The sequence below is a fragment of the Setaria viridis genome, chromosome 4 (assembly GCF_005286985.2).
Source record: "Setaria viridis chromosome 4, Setaria_viridis_v4.0, whole genome shotgun sequence".
In the NCBI taxonomy this organism is placed as follows: domain Eukaryota; kingdom Viridiplantae; phylum Streptophyta; class Magnoliopsida; order Poales; family Poaceae; genus Setaria; species Setaria viridis.
Genome location: NC_048266.2, coordinates 7548830 through 7572577, shown reverse-complemented (window position 1 = coordinate 7572577; position 23748 = coordinate 7548830). Strand labels below are relative to the sequence as shown.

At 51.4% G+C, this 23748-nt stretch overlaps 3 protein-coding genes across 3 annotated transcripts; 2 read left to right on the top strand and 1 right to left on the bottom strand.

The window, feature by feature from the left end:
• Nucleotides 1-11414: 11414 nt before the first annotated feature.
• Nucleotides 11415-15842, top strand: LOC117851345 (uncharacterized). Its single transcript, XM_034733147.2, has 6 exons — nt 11415-11992; nt 12121-12244; nt 13781-13919; nt 14699-14732; nt 14957-15296; nt 15408-15842. Exons 1-6 carry the CDS (start codon nt 11759-11761, stop codon nt 15479-15481), a joined length of 945 nt encoding a protein of 314 aa, XP_034589038.1. The 5' UTR covers nt 11415-11758; the 3' UTR covers nt 15482-15842.
• A 2486-nt stretch (nt 15843-18328) lies between these two features.
• Nucleotides 18329-20621, top strand: LOC117851990 (7-deoxyloganetin glucosyltransferase). Its single transcript, XM_034733910.2, has 2 exons — nt 18329-19100; nt 19281-20621. Exons 1-2 carry the CDS (start codon nt 18608-18610, stop codon nt 20249-20251), a joined length of 1464 nt encoding a protein of 487 aa, XP_034589801.1. The 5' UTR covers nt 18329-18607; the 3' UTR covers nt 20252-20621.
• A 1027-nt stretch (nt 20622-21648) lies between these two features.
• On the bottom strand, nt 21649-22857 carry LOC117853990 (protein PHOSPHATE-INDUCED 1). Its single transcript, XM_034736272.2, has one exon. The coding sequence runs from the start codon at nt 22777-22779 to the stop codon at nt 21829-21831; it is 951 nt and encodes a 316-aa protein (XP_034592163.1). The 5' UTR covers nt 22780-22857; the 3' UTR covers nt 21649-21828.
• Nucleotides 22858-23748: the final 891 nt, after the last annotated feature.

Below are 23748 nucleotides of genomic sequence, written 5' to 3'. Positions count from 1 at the left end.
GGCCACGGCGACGATGGCGTGGAGGGGGAGGCGGCGTTCGTCGTGGTGGCCGCCATGGACGCCACGGCCTTGGCCCACGCCACGAGCTCCCGCTTCATCCGCTTCTCGTCGCCCCAGATCAGCGGGTCCACCGGCCGGTCCGTCGTCTCCGCGGCGAGGAACGCCGTCGCCGCCCGGGCCGAGACCTCCTCCTCGTCGCCGCCCGCGGCCGGGAACGGCCGCGCCATCTCCGCTCCCAGAGCCATGTCAGGTGGCGCGATGGATCGAGGTGCTACCGGCGACTCTGTTCCGCACTTGGGTCTGCGCGCTTCTGATCACCGGGTGTGGGCCTGTGGGGAGCTTTGTGAGAGGAGGGAAGAAGATTGGCACGAGGAACTCGCCGCGCCCTCCCGTCGTCTCTTTATATCTGGCCGGGCACGCGAGCACTGCCCACCGGGCGCTCGCACGTACGATACGACGCGCGGGGGCGCGGCTCGCGTAATATCTGGCGCGCATATTCCCCGCGACGGGGATGAGATCGTGTGACGCGGGGCGGGCCGCGTCTGCGATCCGGCCGGTTGGGGCGTCGCGATCCGGCCGGCGTATGACCAGTGCGCGGAATGGGACGGGCACCATGGCCTCATCTCGTGCAAACGTGCCGGGACACGGGTCACGGATAATCCGTAGATATCCGATCCGTTCTTGTCGGAACACGGCCGGATCAGGAGGACTAGGGATATAATATCGTGGCGAGCGACGTGTGTGTGCACTGTACAGGACGTGCCTGTCTCCTTTGAGCTGCTTCGTGCTCCGCTGACATCTTCGTCGTCTCCGCGCACGCGACGTGGGTTGCCTAATGGCCTCGATCGCGCGCGCAGCGGGACGGGACGGAATTCGATCAGCTCCACGACACCGCGGGGCCGCATGCTGCGCGCGCGCTGGTGACCATACCGGCAGAACCGAGGAGGCTCCACAGGAGCATGGAGTTGTGGACCTGCACGGGGTCTCTGGCTCTCTGCTTTCAGCGTGGTTGTTCCTGCTGTCAAGAGAGGGATTGATGGATTAAGCCGTGAAAGGGGTAGGTTCATTGCATATTTGCATGGTGCTGGTCCTAGCTACTCCCTCCGTCCTATTTTAAGTGCATTTGCAAGATTTAAAATTTATCCTAAATTAAACGCAATAACATAGGCTCAGGTTCAAGTATCTCCACCTCTGCACAGTATAGGTGGGTCCTAGCTCCAAAAAAATTACTGAGCCAAACTGTCAAAACCTGAAACGTTTCACGCTCGTTAAAAAGGGGCAAGCTAAAAGGTTCTTGACCTTCTGAGACATTCCAAAGTGTGAAAACGTGGTGTATGGTTGCTTTCATTATTTCTTTTTAAATTATATAATGCTGCAACGATGAGTGCTATTCTCAAGCCATCTATTTCCTATACACAGAGGCAGTAATGTTATTTCCTATCAATACTAATTTGATGTTCAAATCCTAAAAATGGGATGGAGCGAGTATGTATGGTCATCAAACATGACAGTGGCTGCTTAAAATAAAACGCCCTGAGACTTTGATGGAGATTAGTGTATATATGGTGTGACAAAATCTTTGCTTTTGTTTTGCACACACCATGTACCTATATCATAATAGCATGATTCTAGCTTCCTCAGAGGCGTCGCATGGCAGGTCCGGGTGTTGCTTTCTGAGCCTGAACAGGCGGTAAGTGTGTGAGTATCAAAGCCGCCGGCTGTATGCGGTCTAAACAGTCAAATTAGTTAACTAGCCTGACGCGGATGTTTATGGCTGTGAGATTTTGGTTCGTTTCATGTCACTATACGTGGTTTCGCTGAACCATTGATCGGAGCTCTTTTCTGTCGATGGAAGACGCATGCCCCATCCTGTCACGGCGGTATCACTTTCTTTCCCCTACACCACATACCCCCATCCTGTCACAGCGGTATCGCTTTTTTTCCCCTACACCACATACACAAGATACTAATTTGTTTACCACCTCTTCGATCTGCCGCTAGGGGTGGCCACATACGCAATATACCAATTTGTTTATCACCTCTTCGATCTGCCGCTAGGGGTGGAGGCAGTATTCAACCTTGTGGGGGGGGGGGGTTGGTTCTTCCTTCTCCTCCATCTTCACCCCTTCTTCCTTTTTTTTCTTTTTTCTTTTTCCTCTCTACTACACATCTTCTTCCTTTCGTTCTAATGGAGCTTTAGGGTAGTAGGGGGCTAAGCCCCCCTAGCCTCCCTTAGATCTGCCCATGTCTGCCACTCATCATTGTTATCCTCTTCCTAAACCATGAGTACCATCACGGGTTAGCATCAACTAATCGCGGCATTCAACATGATCAAGGATGGCGCTAAGTAACAGATCCGTATATTCGAGGAATTTTGTGCCACTAGCGAGTGGCAACGTGACATAATAACTAGCCTATATGAAGATCCACTAGCCTGCCAGATTTGTACTCCTATTCTGTATTTTGTACATATGTATATGAGCAAATATCTCTGTCACGTCACGACAGCAAAACTACAACGACGTCCTCGATGCGCAAAAAATGCAAAAGAGTGGCGGAATTGCAACGACGGTCCGATCGGCTGAAATGCTGTCAATGTCGCAACTTGTGCCGTGACATGCCAACTGATCAAGTCATGGTGATGGAGGAGGGATCTATGTTGCAGCACCATCTTAAGGTGAAGACTTCAAAGCGGTGTCTTAGGATGAAAACTTAAGAGTGTTCTTGTTGCGGCAGCGATCACTCACTCCATGGCAAGCTAGTTGGGTCTGGACGGGTAATGGCGGCGCTGGTTAGGTGCTACTGGTGGTGAGGATACGTAGTCGCATTCTTTGTATTAATTTTTTTTAGGGGGGGCGCGGGGGCGGGGTTTATGCCGTTACGGTGATCACTTTTCTTTTTTTCTTTCTTGCTTTACATCTTGATGTGGTTGCTACCAAATGTTGTCACTTGTCAGGACAGATGTTTTGTAAAATTAAAGATTTGTTTTCTTGATTTTGGAAAAAGACGGCACACAGGAATTTATGTAGCGCTGCTTCGAAGTGTTACAGTCATCTTCGTCAATTCATAGACCAAAAGCATTCACGAGTTATTGCAATTTAAGGACCACACTCTCGCTAAATAGGACTAGATGATTCTAGCTCCATTTAGGAGGAGGTAATTAGTTTGCCGTGACGCTCAGTCGGTTACGTTTCTTATGTGGCTACCCGCTCGACTGCTCGAGTTAGAATCCACAATTCAGTATGGTGCTCAATTTTGTTAGATTCATGTGATCGTTGATGTATATAACATGTTTTGGGAAGAAAAGGAAAGGTTGTCTCTGCTCAGCATATATTTTAACAATGGAGTACTTGCAACTTTGGAGTCTTTATATTTTTCTAAAACACGTGCGTGCCGCACCGCACGTGCACTTTATGAGTGACCTGAAAGTTTCTAAAGAAATTCTAACCATTTGAATACTGGAAATTTGAAACATATATTAGATTCTGACATTGCCTTGCATTTTGTACTATTCACACATCATCCGTAAACCATGGGAGTATGAAGAGCGAGCACTTACCCGGTGTAATGGTATACGCTAATAGGTTGCACAAGGTTAGTTTCAATGCATGTTTCTTTATTGCTATATGCTCAACAGTTCTAGCAGTGTACAACTGCTTGGGAGAAAATTTGCATTGTACATTTGGCAGTTGCCACAAGATCATCCTCCTATACAATACCTCAATACTTACTGTACATCAAGAGCTCCTTTTATGGAGAGAAATCAGCATATTGGGCAACAACTATGACAAGATGTGCTGTCAAGCGAATTGAAGTGGAAGAAGAATCGAGGGTGGTTGTTGCCCCAGCGATACCGTGCCCACCAGAATCGGCACACTATACCCTGCCTCGTCTCATGGATGGCGACGGCGTCGACGATGGCGTGGAGGAGCAGGAGGTGTTCTTGCCGGCCGACATGGACGCCACGGCCTTGGCCCACGCCACGAGCTCCCGCTTCATCCGCTTCTCGTCGCCCCAGATCACCGGGTCCACCGGCCGATCCGTCCTATCCGTGGCGAGGAACGCCGTCGCCGCCGGCCCGCCCGAGATGAACTCCCCGTCGCCGCCCGCCGCCTGGACGAACGGCCGCAGCGCCGCCTCCGCTTCCCTAGCCATCGATCAACGATCCCCCCGCGCGCGCGCACCACCACCGACGCCGAGCAGCTCTCGACTATTCTTCCGCGATCACCGGCCGTGCTCTGACGAGCTCCCCAGCAACGCGCGATCGCCGTCGTCTTTTATGGAAGAGCTAGGCGAGCGGCGTGTGGTTGTGCGTGTGCGAGAGCTAAGAGGATAATTGCCACGAGCAACTCGCCGCGCCGTGGCGTCGCTTTTATACGCGGGTGCCCATTCAGCGTGTGACACGGAGCGCGCCGCGTCTTGCCGTCTCCCCGGGCGCCTCGATCCAGTTGGTTGCGGCGTCGCGGTCGGGCGGGCTCCGGCGGAGTGGGACGGGCACGGCCGCTTCTGTTCGGACATCGCGCAAGCTGTGCTACGCACGCAGGACACGATGTTCACCAGGGGCACGAAAGCGAACGTGCGCCGGTGTACCGGTATAGGACGCTTTTTGTCGTCTCCGTGCATGGAAGACGCTCGACGCGACAGTTTTTAGGCGAAAAGGTTAGAGATATCTCGATGGAATGCATCGTGTTCATGGCACAAAGATACGCGAAGCATGAAGTGTATCCATATCCGTGTGCATATCCATCCATGATCCCATCGATCGAGAGGCTTCCGCCCCAGGATATGGACTAGTAGCCTAGCCATGCATCACGATCGGCACACGTACAGAACTTGCTAAGGTAGCAGGCACCAGGAAGCTTCCTGTGGGTCCGCCCCCCACCTTTTAGTGTTTTTTATTTTTATGAAAAAGGTTTTTTCCTCTGAGAATTTTTAGTTTCGATCGAAAACTATTGACGGCAGTTTCTTTCAATCAGTTTTTGAAATAAAGAACTCCATAATTAAGTTCTCCGTTGTACGTATTCGCATAGGTTTTAAGAAAATTTGTTCAAATATAAATTTTATTAGACACTTGTTCGACTAAGTTTGGAAGGGAACAAAAATTCAGCTCCCGGGCCTCCCAAGTTGTAGCGGAAGGGGACGATGCGCATGGGGACATGGGGTTTTCGCTCTCAGCGCGGGTCCTGTCGTGAGGGCGATGATGGTAGACGGTAGTAGCTAGGGATGGTTTGGGGACTTTGGAGTTTGGACTACTCCTTGAGTATTGCCAGTAGCAGCTAGCAAGGTTCACATGACAGTGCAAGGTGCTTAAAGACCCTGAGATGGTGATCAGTTTGGTGGTAACGTGACCTTGGTCTCTTTTCCTTTCTGCACATGTTAAACAGATTCCTAGTTTCTTAGGATTCATGCACCACGACTCCACGAGGTTTTGCTTGTTGAGCTTTAGCAACAAGTAGACAGCTCGTGACATTATTGCAAGGCACGGATGAGGGGAGTAAAACTGTAAAAGTAGACATCACTGCAGAAAGCATGTTCAGAATAGACAAATCAAACCCGTGAATGATTGCTCGTACGTGTAATTTCGATTACAATAAAAACTTACTAGTACGTGACAGTATGTTGTTCCATACTGAACCATCGGATCAGCGCTTCTTCTATCAGTGCATGTCCCATACTCCCATCCTGTCATGCTCATGGGTATCGATCGTTTTCTTTCTTTTCTACACCACACGCACCCTTTTGCAAGGATATCAATTGCTTTATCGCCTCTTCTGCTGCTGACCGTAGAACGTTCTTCGGGCGAGTTAATCTTGGGGCTCGGCCTCTCCTTAGTCCTTATCGCCGTCTAAACCGTCATCTCGATCGGAGTACGATCAACTGCACATCACCTAATCTTAGCGTTGGATACGATCAAGAACGGCGGCGCCAAGTAGCAAGTACCAAATCGGACTCTAAGACAGCATTAAGTGCCAAATCCGTATATTCGAGGGATTTGATTCCACTGTCAGATGTGACACCTACTGTATGCATAACGAACTATAACTCCCTTCTGTATTTAGCGAGAGCAAATATCTCTGTCACGTACTAGCTAGCACTCGCCTTCCATCCACGCATCACGACCAAAACACCAAAGAGGTAGACCCCGAAAATTCTACGGAGACGTCGTCCATGAATAAGAATTGCAGCCGCTTTGCAACTTGTGTGCGACAGAATGGCGACGACGATCGAGGGGTTGTTCGTTTGTGCTACTTTGCAGCGGCTGAAGCTGCAGGTGCAAGCCCAAGTAGCTGAGCTGCTGCTTGCTGGCTTCAGCTGCAAAATAGCCACAGCTTGCAGTGGCTTAAAAGAAGCACAACCGAACAGCCCTCGAGTTGAGGAGTTGTGTACGGTGCAGGTGGGTGGAGTAGTTTGCTAGAAAAAGTAGAGTAGAGGGTCCAAAAAAGGGGGGAAGGAGCGAACCTTCGGCCCACTAATGGCCATCAGCCAGCCCAGGCAGGCAACCGGATCAACGAAGAACTATTGTTATGGGCTAGTAATGTTTTGGGCCCATGGTACCGTCGCATGCCAAACATTTTATTTGCTAATGCCGCGGAGAAAGATCTTTTTACGATGGGAGCAAACGCGAACTTCTCTGCGAGGCCAGTCACTGTCATATCATAACAAAGGATCCGGGAGCATGCGAGGATCTTTTTTATCGCTTTCTACGGTACATGCTAGGTGCAGCTAGCCACCGGTACACAGCATGCATGCATATGGTCACTTCAATCCACCAGTTGACGATCGATTTTGCTCTTAAGTCATATACCTGTCTGTACCTAGCTGACACAAACTGCATCACGTAAAGAAGGCAGCCGGGACAGTAGAATCACCCAAGAACGATTTGTGTCGGACTTCACCTTGGGCTTTGCCATTTGCTATACCCTCAAAGAAAGTGTGACACGATCCACACGCGCATATAGCTAGCTACCCGTGTGAAATTTCAGCTATCAATAGTAGTTGCCCCAACGTCACATCCCGGATGGGAAATGCAAAGAACAGCGTGTGGGCGTGTCTATGCATGGAAATGTCTTCGAAAGTTACGAGCAAATGCGTTTCAATGGGACGAGCTGCCCCTAGTTTTTCCAGAATGGCGTCTGCAAATGATCGGAGGGTGTAGCACAACAGAGTAGTCTCAAAGACAAAGACGAAGATGCATTTCTTTTAAATTAATTTCTTCGAAGATGCATACAGGAGACATACAATGTAATATGCACACGTTAAGCAAAGTCATTCTTATCGAGAGGTGTCATGGACAGGTGGGACGATGTAGACATCTCAAGAGCACGTACACTTCTTAGGAATTTACGACACACGTTTCCTTGACAGGTGGGACCGAGACCAATCATAACGTGAGGCTATGTGTGTACATGTCCAATGTTTCTAGTTCCCTAGATACGTGCTTACAAAGTTAACGAGTAGGATGCTACTAGTTCAACGAGTCAGCCGTGCCGGTGAGATTGCAGCACCGCTATTTTTTTTTTCATGCATGAGTTGACAAAGTTGCACTGAATGTAAGGATGCGGCGGGTACGCAGAATCCAAATGCTAAGCTTCCGAACTAAGTTATCGTAAGATTCATTCTTTCGTAGCAGTTGCCAGCTTGGATTCACCAATGTAACCTAAGCATTTGATTTGTTATTATCTATTCATCTCCGTACTTGCACCAACAAAACTAACGAGGAGGCCTTGGTATTTTATATGCTCAAAACTAACCGGTACTTCCTCCGTTCCAAATTGTTGGTCGTTTTAACTTTTTTAGATTCATTAGTGTATGTCTAGATGCATAATAATACCTATAAATCTAAAAAAAGGTAAAATGACCTACAATCTGAAATAGATGAAGTATTTTCCATGGAGTTCACCATCTTGTTTTGCCTTATCCCCGAAGTAAACGATTGTTAGTGGTGGTCCGTACCCAACTTATTTCTAACCAGGTTTACGACCTCAACTATACTTGTTCCTATATATTTAATTTTGTCGATGCGCCTATGTATATTGCATCTAATTAGCAAAATGAACTGTTCAATGTATGTTTCTGCCAAGTAGATCAATAGTTCTGCACTCTATGCAAATGTCCATGCATATGCACTATATATTTTTGACAAGAAAGATTGCATGATCAACATGTCTACTGTAGACAGACAATGGAAACCAACATCCACCTCCTAGCTGAATGTAGGTTCACGAGGAAGATCTAGGATCAAGTGGCAACATGGATTGGAGCGCCGCACTTAAAGCTATTGACCTGGAGACACGCAAACAACACACTAGAATGGTGGAACAATACCACCACAACAACACAACTGCCGCGCAAGGCCATTCATAGCTTAGCGATGTTGATAATTTGGGAGATTTGGAAGGAGCAGAACGCAAGAATTTTTAATCGACACGAATCTTCCTTGATTGTTGTTTTAGGGAAGATTAAAGAGGAGGTGTCCGCTTGGAGCGCTGCAGGAGCGAGGCCATTAGCGGCATTAATTAATAGTGCGAGAATAAGACTGTACCTGTTTTTTTCTGCTTCTGTAAAACCTCTTCTCTATCAATGAAATAGGCACACTCTCATGCCATTCGTTCAAAAAAATATGTCTGCTGTAGAGAGCAGGTACATTGAGTAATATGTTTTAGAATGTAAGATATTTTAACTTTAACTAAGTTATATAAAAATACACCAACATCTACAAAATCAAATTAGGAATAGAGGGCTGGGCAAAAGGGAAATCCCAATCCATCATGAATCTATCTTGATAATATGTATTTATTTGGTATAGAATGTTTTAATATATTTTTTTCTATAGGCCGACTTAGGATAAAACTAAATGGTCTTACATTTTGGAACAGAGAAAATATGTGTATTCTCGATTAGAACGAGAAAAGCATACACTTCTAAAGAAAAAGTTAGTCATCCGTGCTTACCATACAACTATGGCAGGGTTCATGCTCCAACCACCACTATTTATCAAAGGACAAATCTCATTGACAACAGTGAGATTGGGGCTCAACGACATTTTTAGGGTATATATTGGGTTCACTCAACCTTAGTGTGATGGCAAGCTGCATGCAACAGAGTGGAAACATTATAGGTAGGTAAGAGAGAATCAAATAGTTGATAGATGTGACTAGATATAGTTATGTTTTAAGCTATGTATGAATAGATAGACCCATCAAATTAGGTTATGTGGGTCAACATCTTAGCATAACTTAGCTGGTTAGGTCTTTTGCAGTGGGACCTGCTCCCCCGGGTTCAAGTTCTCGACTTAGCATAGTGCTTGAATTTCCCTAGATTAAATCCGGAACTAAATAGTGCTATTCTTTTAGTGACATGCAACGTGCTCGGTAGTGTCTTGAAGGTGCACTTATTTTGATCATGTGGAACACATATTACACCTACCAATTACTGCATTATTACAAGTAATAGCCTTATTCTACTTCTTTGTTGGGATGGACCTTTCAAGGTCCTCCAAAAAGTTATCACTCATCATATGAATGAATTTTAATTTAGTGGTTCTATCTTTCCACAGATGTGTTTATAATTTTGAAAATGGATCCAAGGCATGTATTTTTTTTTATTTTTCTACCCAGCCACATTAGAAGCGAGATGTGTTAGTCAACAATTAGGTTTAGGTGGGTCTAGTTCTAGCTAGCTTCTACTTCTTGGGAGGATCATGGAGCCAGAGATGGTCGTGAGCTCTTTAAGGACCACGAAGAAGTTGGGAGCACACACTAATAATATATAAGAGCAAGAATGCCATCATGTGAAGAGGACAACCTTAACGGGAATGGACTTTGAAGAAGAGAAAATGAACAAAGTTTATCAATAGGGTGTGCCAACGTGACTGAAGGGGGAATGTGAGGAGTGTTTCATTTTGGTATCCTTTATTCATGTTCCAAGTTGAAAACACAAAAAAAGAAGGAAAAAAGGAGGTAGCATAAAAGGTACAATATGTTGTGCTTCTAGCCTTAGGTGTGTATAGTAATTGCTTCTACTTCTTGTGAAGATTATGGATGACATAGATAAAACTCTATAAGAAACATTATAGATATAGGTGGACTGGTTGGAGGTGAATAATGACAAAATACGGAAGAGATCATGGAGACGGAAAATTTGAATAGCATTGAAAGATAGATTGGTAGTTAGGATGTTGACGTAGTTGAGGATCGAATACGAAGAGCACCTGACTGGTATTCCAAATTTTAGGTAGGTAGCTTATTCTTCTGGTGTAAAATTTTATGATCATCACCACTTATGTTTGAAATCCAATGGCCTAAAGGCCTACCAACTCCCAAAGGAAGTCATATCAGCCTATTAGTTGTTTCCAATGAAAATATATGTTTTGAAAAATATAGCAAACAAAATGCCCATTAACTGCCAGAGTAAGTCATCGATATTCTCTCAACGGTTAGAATAATTGTTCTTATGCGGCTGAGATGGAATATGAGTGGCACCAGCTCATTTTTCTCATGCAAAATTTCAACAGTCATGTGAAATTCAGTAGTGTTAGAGTAAGTCAGTGATATTAGCTTATTAGTTGTTTCCAGTGAAAATACTGGTTTTTTTAAAATCCATCAAACAAAATGCTTGACAATTTCCAGGATAAATCGTTTGATTCTGCTCAACAGCTAGCATTTGTTTGTAATCATTATGCCTGCTTTAATTTGAGGCTCATGGAGATGCATGACTAATAAATCTAAGGAACATTATATAGGTGTGTGGGTTGATAAAGGTAGAATAAAAAAATGTGGATGAGCATAATCAAGGGTGAACTTTGGGGAAGAAGAGAGAAGAGGGAGAAGCTAATAAGTGGAAAAATATGGATTTATGGTTCAGAAGGTAAGGTTGATGAGGATGAAACATGAGGGATAGTAGGCAAGTTTCTCATAATAGGATAGATAACTTATTGTCTCATGATGAAATTTTGAACATACTACTTTCATCACACTCACTACAAAATTCAACGGCTATAAGGCCTACCTACCACCAGAGTAAATCACGGTACATGTTTATTAGCTGTCTCCAGTAAAATTATGCAGTTTGCAAACACTAGCAGCAAATGGATGCAAACCGCCAAAAGTTCGCCATTATTATCAGCTCGTTAGCTGTTTTCAGATAAAATGTGGTTCAAACCACGTATTTTTCAATATGAAAACTGTTCAAAACATGCCGAAAAGTTATATCAATTCTCAAAAAATATAAATGTAAAAAAATACAAGAAAAACAAAGGATTCATGAAAGTATAAAAAAAACCCGCTTCAAATGGTTCCCTAAGTGTCGTAGAAAATTCTCAAAGCTACCGAAACACAAGAGGAAACACAAAGCAAAGAGATGAGGGGGGAAAAGGGGGAAAGAAACGGTATAAAAGGGTCAGCATAGCTGTCACCCCCATCCAAACCGTCCCCTCCAGCGCAAAACCCCTTGCAACCTGTCTGTCCGTCTCTCTCTCCTCCCCAACCCCAACCCACCTGATCATCAGATTCCCCCTCTCCAACGATCATTAAGCCACCTCGATCACAGCGAGGTTTTATATGGGAGTGGTGGACTCGTCCGCTTCCAAAACCAGCCACGCACAGGAGAGCGAGCGCACGGCGGCGTGCCGCGGCGCAACCGCAACGCGAGGCACAGTAGCCCGGGCCCCCATCCCGGCGCGTGCGCCTGCTAGCTCCCGCGCTCCGCTGCTCGCCGGGTCACCGCGTCGAGGCTTCGTCCGCGCCGCGAGCCGCGCGTGATGGCGGCCGCTCCGTCGTCGTCGTCGGCCGCGTCTCCGGGCGCCGGCGGCGGCGGGCCGCGGCCGTACCGGTCGCGGTTCGGCGACACGACCCTGACGAAGGTGTTCGTGGGCGGGCTGGCGTGGGAGACGCCCTCGGAGGGGCTCCGGCAGCACTTCGAGCGGTACGGCGACATCCTGGAGGCCGTCGTCATCACCGACCGCCTCACCGGCCGCTCCAAGGGCTACGGATTCGTAAGCGCCCCCCCCCCCCCCCCCCCCCCCCCCCCCCCCCCCCCCGCCGAGCCGAACCCATCGCCACCTCCCCTTCTTTTTTCCGTGCGTGTTCCTGAGGCGGCCGTGTGTGTGTCTGATACCCGCAGGTGACGTTCCGGGAGCCGGAAGCGGCGCGGCGCGCGGTGCAGGACCCGAACCCGACGATCGCTGGGCGGCGCGCCAACTGCAACATTGCCTCGCTCGGGCCGCCCCGCCCCGCCCAGCCTCGAGGTGAGCGACAACCCCAAGGAAAAGAAAACTCCTTATCTATCCGCACGCGCATTGATCTCGTTTGCTCGACCCCCATCCCATCCCCTGCGTGCTCATCAGCAACAACACGACTAGCCCCCTGTTGAACACCCCCTCTCGCCATTGCCACCGGACAAGGCTTTTCCCCTCCTTTCCGCTACGCCAGCCGGGGAGGTAGCCGACGGGCGGGCCGGCATGCAGTCGTCGCTGACGCGCGGGCCCGCCGAGCGAGTAAAGCCACGCCCTGCGTGCCAGCACACGGCAGCAGCAAGCGAGGAAGTCATATGGGGTGAGCTTGCCCAGGCTGGCCTGTCAGTTCAATTGGGTTCGTGCCCCACTCCGCGCGGCCGTCCGATCGATCGCAATTCCCCTTTTTTTTTTCTATCGCCGCAGACCAACTGGCAGTTAGAACGGCAGTTATGGGCTCGCCCCATCCACAGTCCCCCTCCCGATTTCTTTGGGGTTTCTTTTGGCTTTCCGCCGGGTAGTTTAATCGCCGGGGAGGATTCTCGCTTTGACCGGACGTGTTGGTGAGGCCGGCCGGTCGGTCGGTTGCGGCCAGTTCACTTCACCCCCTCAGCCATCGGTGCCAGCGGGAACGAGGTGTAAAGGCCATGGGCGGCCGGGGACGGTGGTCTTGTGGCCACTGGCCTGGTGGCCAGGCCCCCTCCATCTAGTGGAGGGGAGAATCAGGATCAGGAACAATCCCTAGTGAACAACGCCTGGCCTTAGAAAAACATGTTAGAAACTTAGAATACTCGCGGTCGCGTATATCCTCTTTGACCGGACCAAGCCGGTTCCTGGCCTTCTGGGAGCCCTGACGGCCTGACTGACTGTTCTTGGTTTGGAGCGTTTCGGAGCCAACAACGCGACGCAAATCCAAGATTGGATTCGCTGCGGACAGCGTCCTTGACCAACTAATTCCCTGTTCCTCCGTAGTACCACCGCGCATTGTTGCCGCCGCATTGTTGCTGCAGGTTTCATTACTCCGCAGTGTCCGGCAGGAGCGAAGCGAACCTGAAGACGCGAACGCGTTGCTGTGAGAAATAAGAACCGGTGCTCCACCTCCACTGCTCCTGTGGGCCTGTAGCGCACGCGCCTGGCTAGTTTTCAGTTTACGCTACGCTTTTTGGTGCCGTTGGAGTTGCACAGTAGGCTGCTCGTAGCCTGGTAGGTAGCCTTGTCTGCCCGGCTTGCGAAAAACTGAAAAGGGGCGAGCGCGAAAACAGCAGGCGACGGCGACGACCGACGAGTCGACCGGGCGCCCGGCGAGCTCGGTCAAAGCGGCGAACCGCGGGAGCGTAACGTATCGGCGCGGGTCGCACATGCCTGCGGCCTGCACGCGCAGACGGAAGCGAACGGTGCTGTCGGTTTTTACCCCTTGCGTTGCGCGCGCTCATGGCCTGAATTTTTCTGCAGCGCAGCCCATTTATTCGTATGGTGTTGTTGCTTTCCCTTTCTCCCTCTCCCACTCTCTACGTCTGCAGCCAATAACATGGCAGGTAATTGTTGTTACAGGCAGCAGGGGGCCATATCCAGGGCCCCACTTGCAGGTCCCGGCCCAGGGCCCGCACTTCATCCCCAGGGCACCGGCCTCTCCCCAGATGATGCCCCAGCACGGCGGTGGCCCGGCTGCGATCTACCCGTCTCAGTTCGGGTGAGTACCCTGTGCCCCTGTCAGTCTCTGGCTATCCACTTCTTCGCTTGCCAAATCACACACTGCTCGAACTCACCAAGACACAGGTAGAGAGGATGATAGAACAGGCAGTATATGATATTTTTACTACTAGTTGAGAGTTCTCCAAGGATTATGGTTTCTGAATTCCGTATAAATTCAGTTGATGTACCGGTGAATGATAACCGAGCTCTGATCGTCGTCGCCCATGGGGGCGACACGGCAGCATCTAGGCATTCAACTCTGAATCCCTGGAAAAGGAGCTCGGTCCCCCCACGCACACAGCCATTGCTGTGTAGGTCTCTTTCACCCGTATGCAGGCAGGGTGTCTGCCTCCACTGCCAACAAAACACTCCCTGCACTTGTTGGTGTGACGCAGGGTTTAATGACTCCTGTATGATAGTAGGAGAGGCATCAACACCATTTCTTTCACAATTACATGCTAGATCAGTACAACACCCTTATAATCTGTTTGGGTCTCTTAAGATTGGGACTTTGAAAATGCGGTACCTCATGCTTCTGTTGTTTTCTTGATGAGTTCATCCTCTACCCTCACCTTAACTGTAGAATGGAACATTTCTCCTCATGATATAGTCCTAGTTCTGGGGTAGGAATGTAGATCAATGATCTAGATTCTGGCCTTTACAGCCTTTGCATGTACTGTGTGGTGGTAGTAGTGGATAAGTTGAGCCAGATGTGGGCAAACCCTTCCTTTTCCAGTCTAAAATCAGCCACTGAAGAAGCTGCAAAAACTTTTGCAGGTACTGGTACCCACCTGACTTTCAATACCCACAGGTAAGCATGCTCCCCCCATCCCCTTTGTTTTTACCTTTACTCACATGCAAATTTGACAGTGCCACTTGTCAGTGCACATGCCTAGCTAGGGACCCCAGAGTCATATTTTGCATTGACGATTTGCTTTCTGAAGAAAAGGAGCTGCAGCAACTTTGTTATTGATTCACTCTGCTCTAACCAACTCGAGGCTAATTTCACATGTTTGATAACTGATGAATAAGCAGGCAATGGCCAATCCGCAAGTGCTGCAGAACTACTACCCTCAGATGTATGGCCTGACCTCGCCGACGGCGTCACCCTACCACCAGTACGTCGGGTACATGGCGCCTCCGGCTCCGACGCCGAGGCCACTACTCCCTCCGCCACCGCCGGCGCAGCAGGTCGCCGTGCAACCGTTGGCGCAACATCCCCCGGCGGCACAGCAGGTCGCAATGCAACCGTTGCTGCAGCACCCGACGCCACAGATTCAGAGCTCCTTCTTTCCCGCTCCTTCGCTTCCGCCCAACTTCAGGCTTCAGTTGCCGCCGCCCCAAGCTTTGTCAGTACTGCCTCCCAACACAACAGGTATGGATGTTTGCATCTCTTGTGTTTTTGCCACAAATTCCTTAGAAAGTTTTACACTTTTACTACAAGATAGTAGTAACTGATGCTGTTTTTGCTACTGAAATGTTGCAGAATCGCAGCCAGCTGATCAGGCCGCTACCTCTGCAGCTCGAGTGACAAACGCGAGCAGTGCTCCGGGTGCCTGATCAAGAGCTCAAGGCCAGCTGAAGATTAAAAAAACCATTGGATTCAACAAACCTTGAAATTAACCAACTTTTTTTTGGGCCGAAGAAAAAGAAGCCTCCATCGATCTGCTGCGGACGAAGTTATTGATGGTCTGTAACAGTCTCTCAGGATGTTGACTCCAGAAACAAACGACAGACATTTCGTTTTTTCTTCATTGTTCCCCCATTCTTTTATGAGTTTCGGCAAAGTTGTCCCTCGGTGAATCCGTTGTAAAGCCAAACTGGGTTTCGTATCAACATCTCAGGATTTCGCTTAGGCAGGGTTCGGATTATTTCGCTGTTATTGGTGCAGTCTCCAGTATAATAAGTTTTGCTCCAGGAATTTTTATGTCTCCATTTGTTTTCCATTTTTAGCTATATTTTCATCTAGGATTTGTAAGGGGAAACATCATAAAAAGGAGCAAATGAGATGAGAAGCCCAACACTGCTGGTCTCCGAGCGAACCCGTGGTACAGCCCAGCTCATGATATGGTTTCTTCTCAAGAAGCCAGGTCCACACACAACACCACGATGAGAACCCACAACCGACGCGTCCCGGACGTGTGTGTGCTCCCCGCCGCGAGGGCCGAAACTCTTGTAGCCAGAATTTCCTGTGACGGTCCTTCCGTTAAGCTCTAATCATGTGCTCAATTTGCTCAACCAAACAATGCCTCGATTTCGCTTTGCAAGTTCCCAGAAAATTGTTGCTGAATTGGATACTTAGAAGAGATCAAAGTTCGGCCGATGACGTCGTGGTGCAAAAAAAACGTTTCTTTCTTTACTTGAATTTATTAGACAGAGCTCCTGCCTTTCAAAAAGAGATCGTCAAAGTTTAGAGTTTTCTAATCGATTCAATCACCAGCCGTTTTTTTTTATGCTAGAACGGATACGTCCGGGATTCGTAGTCCGGTATCCGACACGGTCGTCCTTCAAACGGTAGTGGCGATAGGTAAAGAGCATTAGGTGAAAGAAACCGAGCAAGTAAAAAGGCTAGAGAGCATTTAGCGCGACGCCAAACGGGCAGGTGAAATTGAGCAAGTAAAAAGGTTTGCTCCAATGATCGCCGTCCTAATCAAAGCTTCGGAGAGTATAGAGTACGGACAAGCCTCGAATCACAGGCGCGATGCACCTAACCTGCGCAGAGTATCCGGACATGCGCCGGACCAATTCTTAAAAGTTGAAGCTTGTCCACAAAGGGCAGTTGTGGTCATGTCATAGTTTAAACCCAAGCTATGAGGAAGTAAGCAATTCTTGTCTTATATAAACATTCTTTGTATGGAAATGGGGAAGGGCTCCCAAATGTCAGTTCGAAGCATCTCGAACCGGAGTGACGCGAGAGTTTGTATCAGCATCCTCTCGCTGGACCTCCTTTGGTATGACTCCGCCGTGGATGAGCTATTTTTTTCCCATAAAACTGTTGCAGATTTACGCGTGGAGGTTTTTTAACTTCTCTGTTTGGTAAGGGTCCAGCAAAAATCGTAGGAGAAGCGGAGTCGGAGCAACACCAAAGAAGCTCTTAGTTCCTAAATAGTGTGGTCTGTCTCACCAGCTACTCCCTACTGTCATAAAAAATTATCGTTTCAGACTGATGACCGTTGAAGACGAACTTCGCCGCACTATTTCTGCAAGTTAATTTAAAACACTCAAAAATATAATGATGATCAAAACGTATCCAAAATGAGCCATATACTATGTGATCTGGCCACCAACTCCATTCCACTTCCTCCAGGCACTAGCAACTCCGATCCACCATGTATTAGATTGAGCCATATGCTTGAAGATACGAGTGTCGTCACTGTATAATACCATGCTGCAAAATATGTTCGTAATCTACCGTGATTGTTTTCGTGCATTTTTATATACGAGTTTCTTAACCGCTGCAGTTAATTAATGACCATGGATTGGATTATTCTTAAAACATGGTTCTAAAGAAGGAAAATATAATGTTGTTATCGTTTCAAAATACATAATGCTGTTAGCAAGTGAAGTGATCCCTTCGGTAACAATACTTAAAGAGAATAATAGTGGGACGAAAGATTAATAAAGTGATTAATTCAAGTGCCCCGAAAATAATTTGGTGAGAAAGTAGGAGTTTCCTTTTTTTTATCACAGTATTAAATACAAGTACCATGCTGAAGCTCGTAAAAGTAATGGTTGCTAAACAATAAACATGGCTAGATAACTTTATTTTCTTCCACCTTCGTGCATTTTGGTAATTTGCATTGTGGTGGTTGGGGATCAGCGAGGCGGTTAAGATGCTTCAAAGCACACCTAATGCAACCGTGATCAAGAATATTATTAATCAAGGAAAAACAGCGCCCAGCATAATGGCTTCCGTCCATCGAGCTCGGATATATTCCCAACGTTCTAAATTATTATTCGTTTATTCATTTTAACTTTTCTAGCATGCACCTAGATATATATTATATTATGTCTAGATACGTTGTAAAAACTATGTATCTGTAAAAATCAAAATAAATAGTAATTTGAGATTAGAAGAGGGGCTCGCGCTGGATGTAGCAGCGGAGCTCGGCGCCACCGCTTGCGGCCTTCATGCCGTGCAAAGCCTAGCGCTTGCGGCCGCGCGCTGTACGTCAGCTCCGCCGGCGCCGGTGCCACATCAGAAAAAAAAACTGCAAAACTCAGCGGACATCACCGTCGAGATGTGCTCATGCATACGCTTGCTAGTTACTACTCCCCGCGACAGTACACAACAATCTTTCTGGAAGTCAAAAAGGCTGAGAGACAAGGCACCGAATATCGACTGGCTTTATTATCCTCACTCGCATCAGGAACGGTGCGAGTACGATCCGGCAGATCGAAGACTAGACGATCGAGGGAGCCGGCCGCAACTTGGCCAGTGATCTTGTCTAGTAGACCGTGAATATATCGATCGCGACGACCAAATCCAGGGGCCATCCCCCGCAGATATATCCGCTTCGGTACCCGCGGCGGCCACGACGGCGACCGCTCGCTCCTTGCCTCCCTCCTTGGCCTATTTAGACCCTCCGGCCAGTCCCCAACCCCGCCCATTTCTTCCTTCACCACTCCTAGTCGCAAGCAAGAAGCCGTGCGCGCTCGCGTCGTCGTCGTCGTCGCAGGCCGGCCATGGAGAGGAGGGCGCACGCGATGCTGTTCCCGTTCCCGTGCTCGGGGCACATCAACCCGACGCTGAAGCTGGCGGAGCTGCTGCACTCGCGCGGGGTGTACGTGACCTTCGTCAACACGGAGCACAACCACGAGCGGCTGCTGCGGACGGCGGGCGGGCTGCGGGGGCGGGAGGGGTTCCGGTTCGAGTCGGTGCCCGACGGCCTGTCGGAGGAGGACCGCCGGAGCCCCGACCATACAGTGAAGCTGTACCTGTCCCTGCGGCGGAGCTGCGGCGCGCCGCTGGCGGCGCTGGCGCGGGGGCTCATCGGGGAGCGGGAGGGCGTCCCGCCCGTCACCTGCGTCGTGCTCAGCGGCCTCGTCAGCTTCGCGCTCGACGCCGCCGAGGAGGCCGGCGTCCCGGCGTTCGTGCTGTGGGGCACCAGCGCATGCGGCTTCGTCTGCACGCTCCGGCTACGCCAGCTCCGGCAGCGGGGATACACGCCGCTCAAAGGTCCGTATACATGTGACACGGTGATCGAACGATCGGTCGCCGTCGAGTCCATCCTGCTTGATGATTGCTTGCATGATCGATGCATGCACATGAATGCCTATTTTCTTGCATGGAAATCTGGAATGATGACGACGATCCTAGTAATTCCTAATTCGTGTGCACCTGTCGCAATAATGGCAGACGAGAGCTACTTGACGAACGGGTACCTTGACACGCCCATCGACTGGATCGCCGGGATCCCGCCGGTGCGGCTGGGCGACATCTCCAGCTTCGTCCGGACGCTGGACCCGCAATGCTTCGCGCTGCGCGTGGAGGAAGACGAAGCCAACAGCTGCGCCCGGGCGCGGGGCCTCATCCTCAACACGTTCGAGGACCTCGAGCCCGACGTGCTCGACGCGCTCCGGGCCGAGTTCCCGCGGGTGTACACCATCGGGCCCCTGGCCGCCGCCATGCACTCCGCGCATGGCCATGGCCACGGCGCGGCGGGGCTGAGCCTGTGGGAGGAGGACGCGGCGTGCGTGGCGTGGCTGGACGCGCAGGCGCCCGGGTCGGTCCTGTACGTCAGCTTCGGGTCCCTGGCCGTGCTGTCGCTGGACCAGCTCGAGGAGCTCGCGTGGGGGCTCGCCGCCACCGGGCGCCCGTTCCTCTGGGCCGTCCGCCCGGGACTCGTCGCCGGTGACCGCGGCGCCGACGCGCTCCCGGAGGACTTCCTGGCGGCGACGAGGGGCCGGTGCTTCATCGCCGAGTGGTGCGCGCAGGAGCAGGTGCTCCGGCACCCCGCCGTGGGCGGGTTCCTGACGCACAGCGGGTGGAACTCGACGACGGAGAGCATCCTGTCGGGGGTGCCCATGGTGTGCTGGCCCGGGTTCGCCGACCAGTACATCAACTCCCGGTACACGTGCGGGGACTGGGGCATCGGGCTCCGCCTCGACGAGGCGCTGCGGCGGGAGCAGGTCGCGGCGCACGTCGAGGAGCTGATGGGGGACACGGGGAGGGCCAGGGAGATGAGGCGCAACGCGGCGAGGTGGAAGGCCGCGGCCGAGGCGGCCACGGCGCCCGGCGGGTCGTCGTACGAGAGCCTCCGCAGGCTGGTCGAGGAGCTCCGGGTGGGCGACGCGGACGCGGACGCTTGGACGGCCGGTGACCCATGACGCGATGATGCACGCGCACCTCGCTTTGATGGACGCCGCCTCTAGTCGTCGGCCGGTCGTCAGCTCTTATCTGGTTGCTGAGTAAGAGCATGATGACGGAAGCCGTAGTGTCTGGTTTCGTACACGCAGCGGTGTTTCGTTTCAGCTCGGTCAAGAAAAGAAATTCTAGTATTTTGTATCGTAGTAGATTGATTGCATGTCTCGATGTCAACATTAGTGGACGAATTTGTCAGGAACTCAGCAGATGCTTTGCTTGGGCTCCTTCAAAAACCATGTGCCCACGCGCAGGGAGCCGAGCTCCTGTCAGCTGGTCAGCATGGTACTTGCATTATCAATTGCCTGATTAAACTGGTCGGAAACTGATTACTGATGTCCGGTTTGACACGTGCGATATCACAAAACCTCTAGCATCAGCAGAGTTCTCGGCAGGGATACTACAGCCCGCCTGAGCATGACGGCCTGAGCTTTGGTCGGGTCGGAGGTCCTCGTCAGGGTCTTGTACTTCCCGGGGCAAAAAGCAACGGCGAGTGCGAAACGAGACAAGAAAGAAGACAGCCTTGTCACAAACAGCCCCCCACTACACGTGTTGCTAGGACTAAACAAAAAACAATGGTACGAGCTCCGACCCACGAATTTCCGGTCGACGGGCAACGATCAATCATAGGCTCCGGACCGAACCTACTGCGTTAAATATAATCCGAGGCTCTGACCGGACTCGCGCCCGCCGCCGACCGTGTCCCCACGCGTCACGGTGTGGCCGATCGGTCCTGGGGTTCTGGCTGGCCGGTCGCGAAAGCGACGGCCGGCGTGCTTCTTTAACCGAAACGTGGTCGTGGCCGGAGCGAAAAGGCGGAGGGCGTCGCCCGCCGCCTCAGCGCCGGAGCGGCCATGTGGCGCGCGCCGCCGCCTCACGCGCGCTCGGGGCTGTGCCGCCACCGCTCGGCAGGTCAAGAAACGTCGCGAGTGGCTCGTGGACTGGAGCTGGGGGCCGCGCCGCGCCGGCCGACGTTCTCGGCGACATGGCGGCCCACTGCCGCCGACGTGTGCCAGGCCGCTTGGCCAGCGAGAGGCGGCGGCTCCCACCACACACCACCGCCACCATCAATCCATTCACGCGGTGTCTTGCCGTTGAATTAGCGTTTGTGGCCCGTGCACGCGCCTGCGAGAGCGGCCGTATAGTATATAAGTGGCCCATTGGTTTCCTGGAAGTCTACTTTTGTTGGGCTTGTTGAACCCGTACAAATGCGAGGCCCTTAAGAAGGACCGTTGGGCTTGTTCAAACGTATCAAAATAGTGGCCGCTTTGTTTCCAATCGTCTTCATCGTGACTGTATTTTTGCAAAGATAGCTCAGACATACAAAAACCCCAAAAGAATTTACAGAAAGATAAAGTGATAAGATAGAATGAAAGAAAATCGTGTAAACCGGGACAAGATAATGAACAACGTCATAACTCAAGAAAACATTGTATAATGTACTTATTGGAGTACCCCCATCACGAGCTCGAAGTTCTCACTACTACAGCGTCCGTATACTTATCTATGTACACCTTCATGAAATACCGACTCAACGTGCGTTCTACACCAAAGTAGAGCAAGCGGACGTCGCCGGGTCGAAGACGGCCGGGAGCAGGTACTTCCGTCCGTTGGCGCCAACGGCGTTGTAGCTGCCGCCGGTCGTCTCGTCCAGGAGCACCTTCCCGGGGTACCCGGGGTACGCGCCGCTCCCAAACTTGCCGGCGCACGCCGTGCAGGCCTCCAGCGCGGCGTCCCTGGCGCCCTCGTAGTACCCGTCGCCCAGCGGGTTGGTCACGGCGCCGGCCACCGTGCTGGCGAGCGTCAGCACCATGCCGTCCACGCCGACGTCGCCGTTGGGCGGGGTGAGCGGCGGCTGGCCCCGCGGCCCGTACGCGGGCTCCGCGAACGGCCACGCGCACTGCCCGGGGCACTGCGACTCGGCGTTGCCCACCCAGACGTAGGCGTACCCGGCGCCCGCGTCGTCGGAGCCGTGGAGCCCGCACCGCGCGCTGCAGAAGCCCTCGACGGACACGCCCGGGTCCGTGAGCACCAGCACGAGAGCGCCGGCGCCGGGGACCAGCGCGGCCGCGAGCTGGAAGACCTCGACCAGCGTCAGGGACTTGCCGAGCGAGTACTGCTCGTCGGCGACCTGGCCGGCGAGGACGACGCGCGTGGCGTTCGTCGTCGCGTTGGATAGGTACGCCCTGTCGATGGTGCGCCACCATTGCGCCGCCGACGGCGTCGCGTTGGCGGGGACGGACGTGAGGGAGAGGAGGAAGTCGACGACGATGGCCTTCTGCGACGGCTTGAACTGCCCGTACCAGACGATGGAGACCGGGATTTCGCCGCGGAGCACGGCGCCGCCGTGGTACGAGATGCCGTCGCCGAGCGCGGTGGTCTCCGCCAGCCGATCCGGCAGCCGCCGCGCGCCGAGAGAGAACTCGGGCAGGCTTGCCATGACCAGTGCCACCGTCAGTAGCGTCCTTGCATCGAACAGGTTGCAAGAAGCCATTGTTCTGATGCTACTCGAAAGGAGTTGAGATCAGTGATCACTACTCAACACTAGTTAGTAAAGATCATGGGACAGATTGCCACGTATGACTGGTGAGCAGCTGCGTGACGAGCACCTGATTTATAGGCCATCGCAATGCAAAGGATCCAGACGACACCGCACGTGACGCTTCCTGCTCCGTAGGGCAATCTCTCGATCTGACCTTGCTACGCATGTTCACATTTGCCTGACTGCGAAGCTAAAATCTGCATGAAACGAAGATTTTATCGGGTGAAGTCAATGGCACTTTGCAGCAAAGCGCGATGGTTTACCGGTTTGCTGCGTGGCCGGGTGCCCAGGTTTCATTCCACGTTGCTTGGCACGTAGAATCTCCGTGGCGAGAGCTCGTGATCGTACCGTAAAGATCGAGCCTTGTTCAGTCAACGTCAACCGAAATGTATCATCATCAGCAACGGGTTTGAGCTACCGCCGGTCACGCACCGGCCGGCCGACCAAAAGTGAGGCACGGCAGGCGGCCGCGTGCGCTCCCCCGAAACGCGCCGTGAGGTCGAGCCGATTTGAGTTCCGAGTGCCTGTGCGGAGGTCTGCGGCCTTGCGAGACTTGCACGGGGGATGAGCAAGACGCGAAGCAACCAGCTCATCCGCCCGCGGCGTCGCGGTCGGTGTTATGCTCCCCCGGCCCAGAGCATACCAGCGAGACCAACCTTACCGTGTTCCGGTGTCTGTGTAATGCCTGCCGTAAGGAAGACCGCGCGACGGGAAGCGCCAGCTGGTTCATCATCCAATGCGCTGGTGGAAGCGGCATCATATTCGCAAGATTGGCAGTCACAGTAACCACAACCTTACGCGCACCGCGCACGACCGCTTTGTCCAAACTCCAAACATCGATAATCTCCGTTTATAGTTTGCGATATCAGAACGCAGCCCTATCAACTGCGGCTGTATAACCATAGTGGCAGACCGTCTACG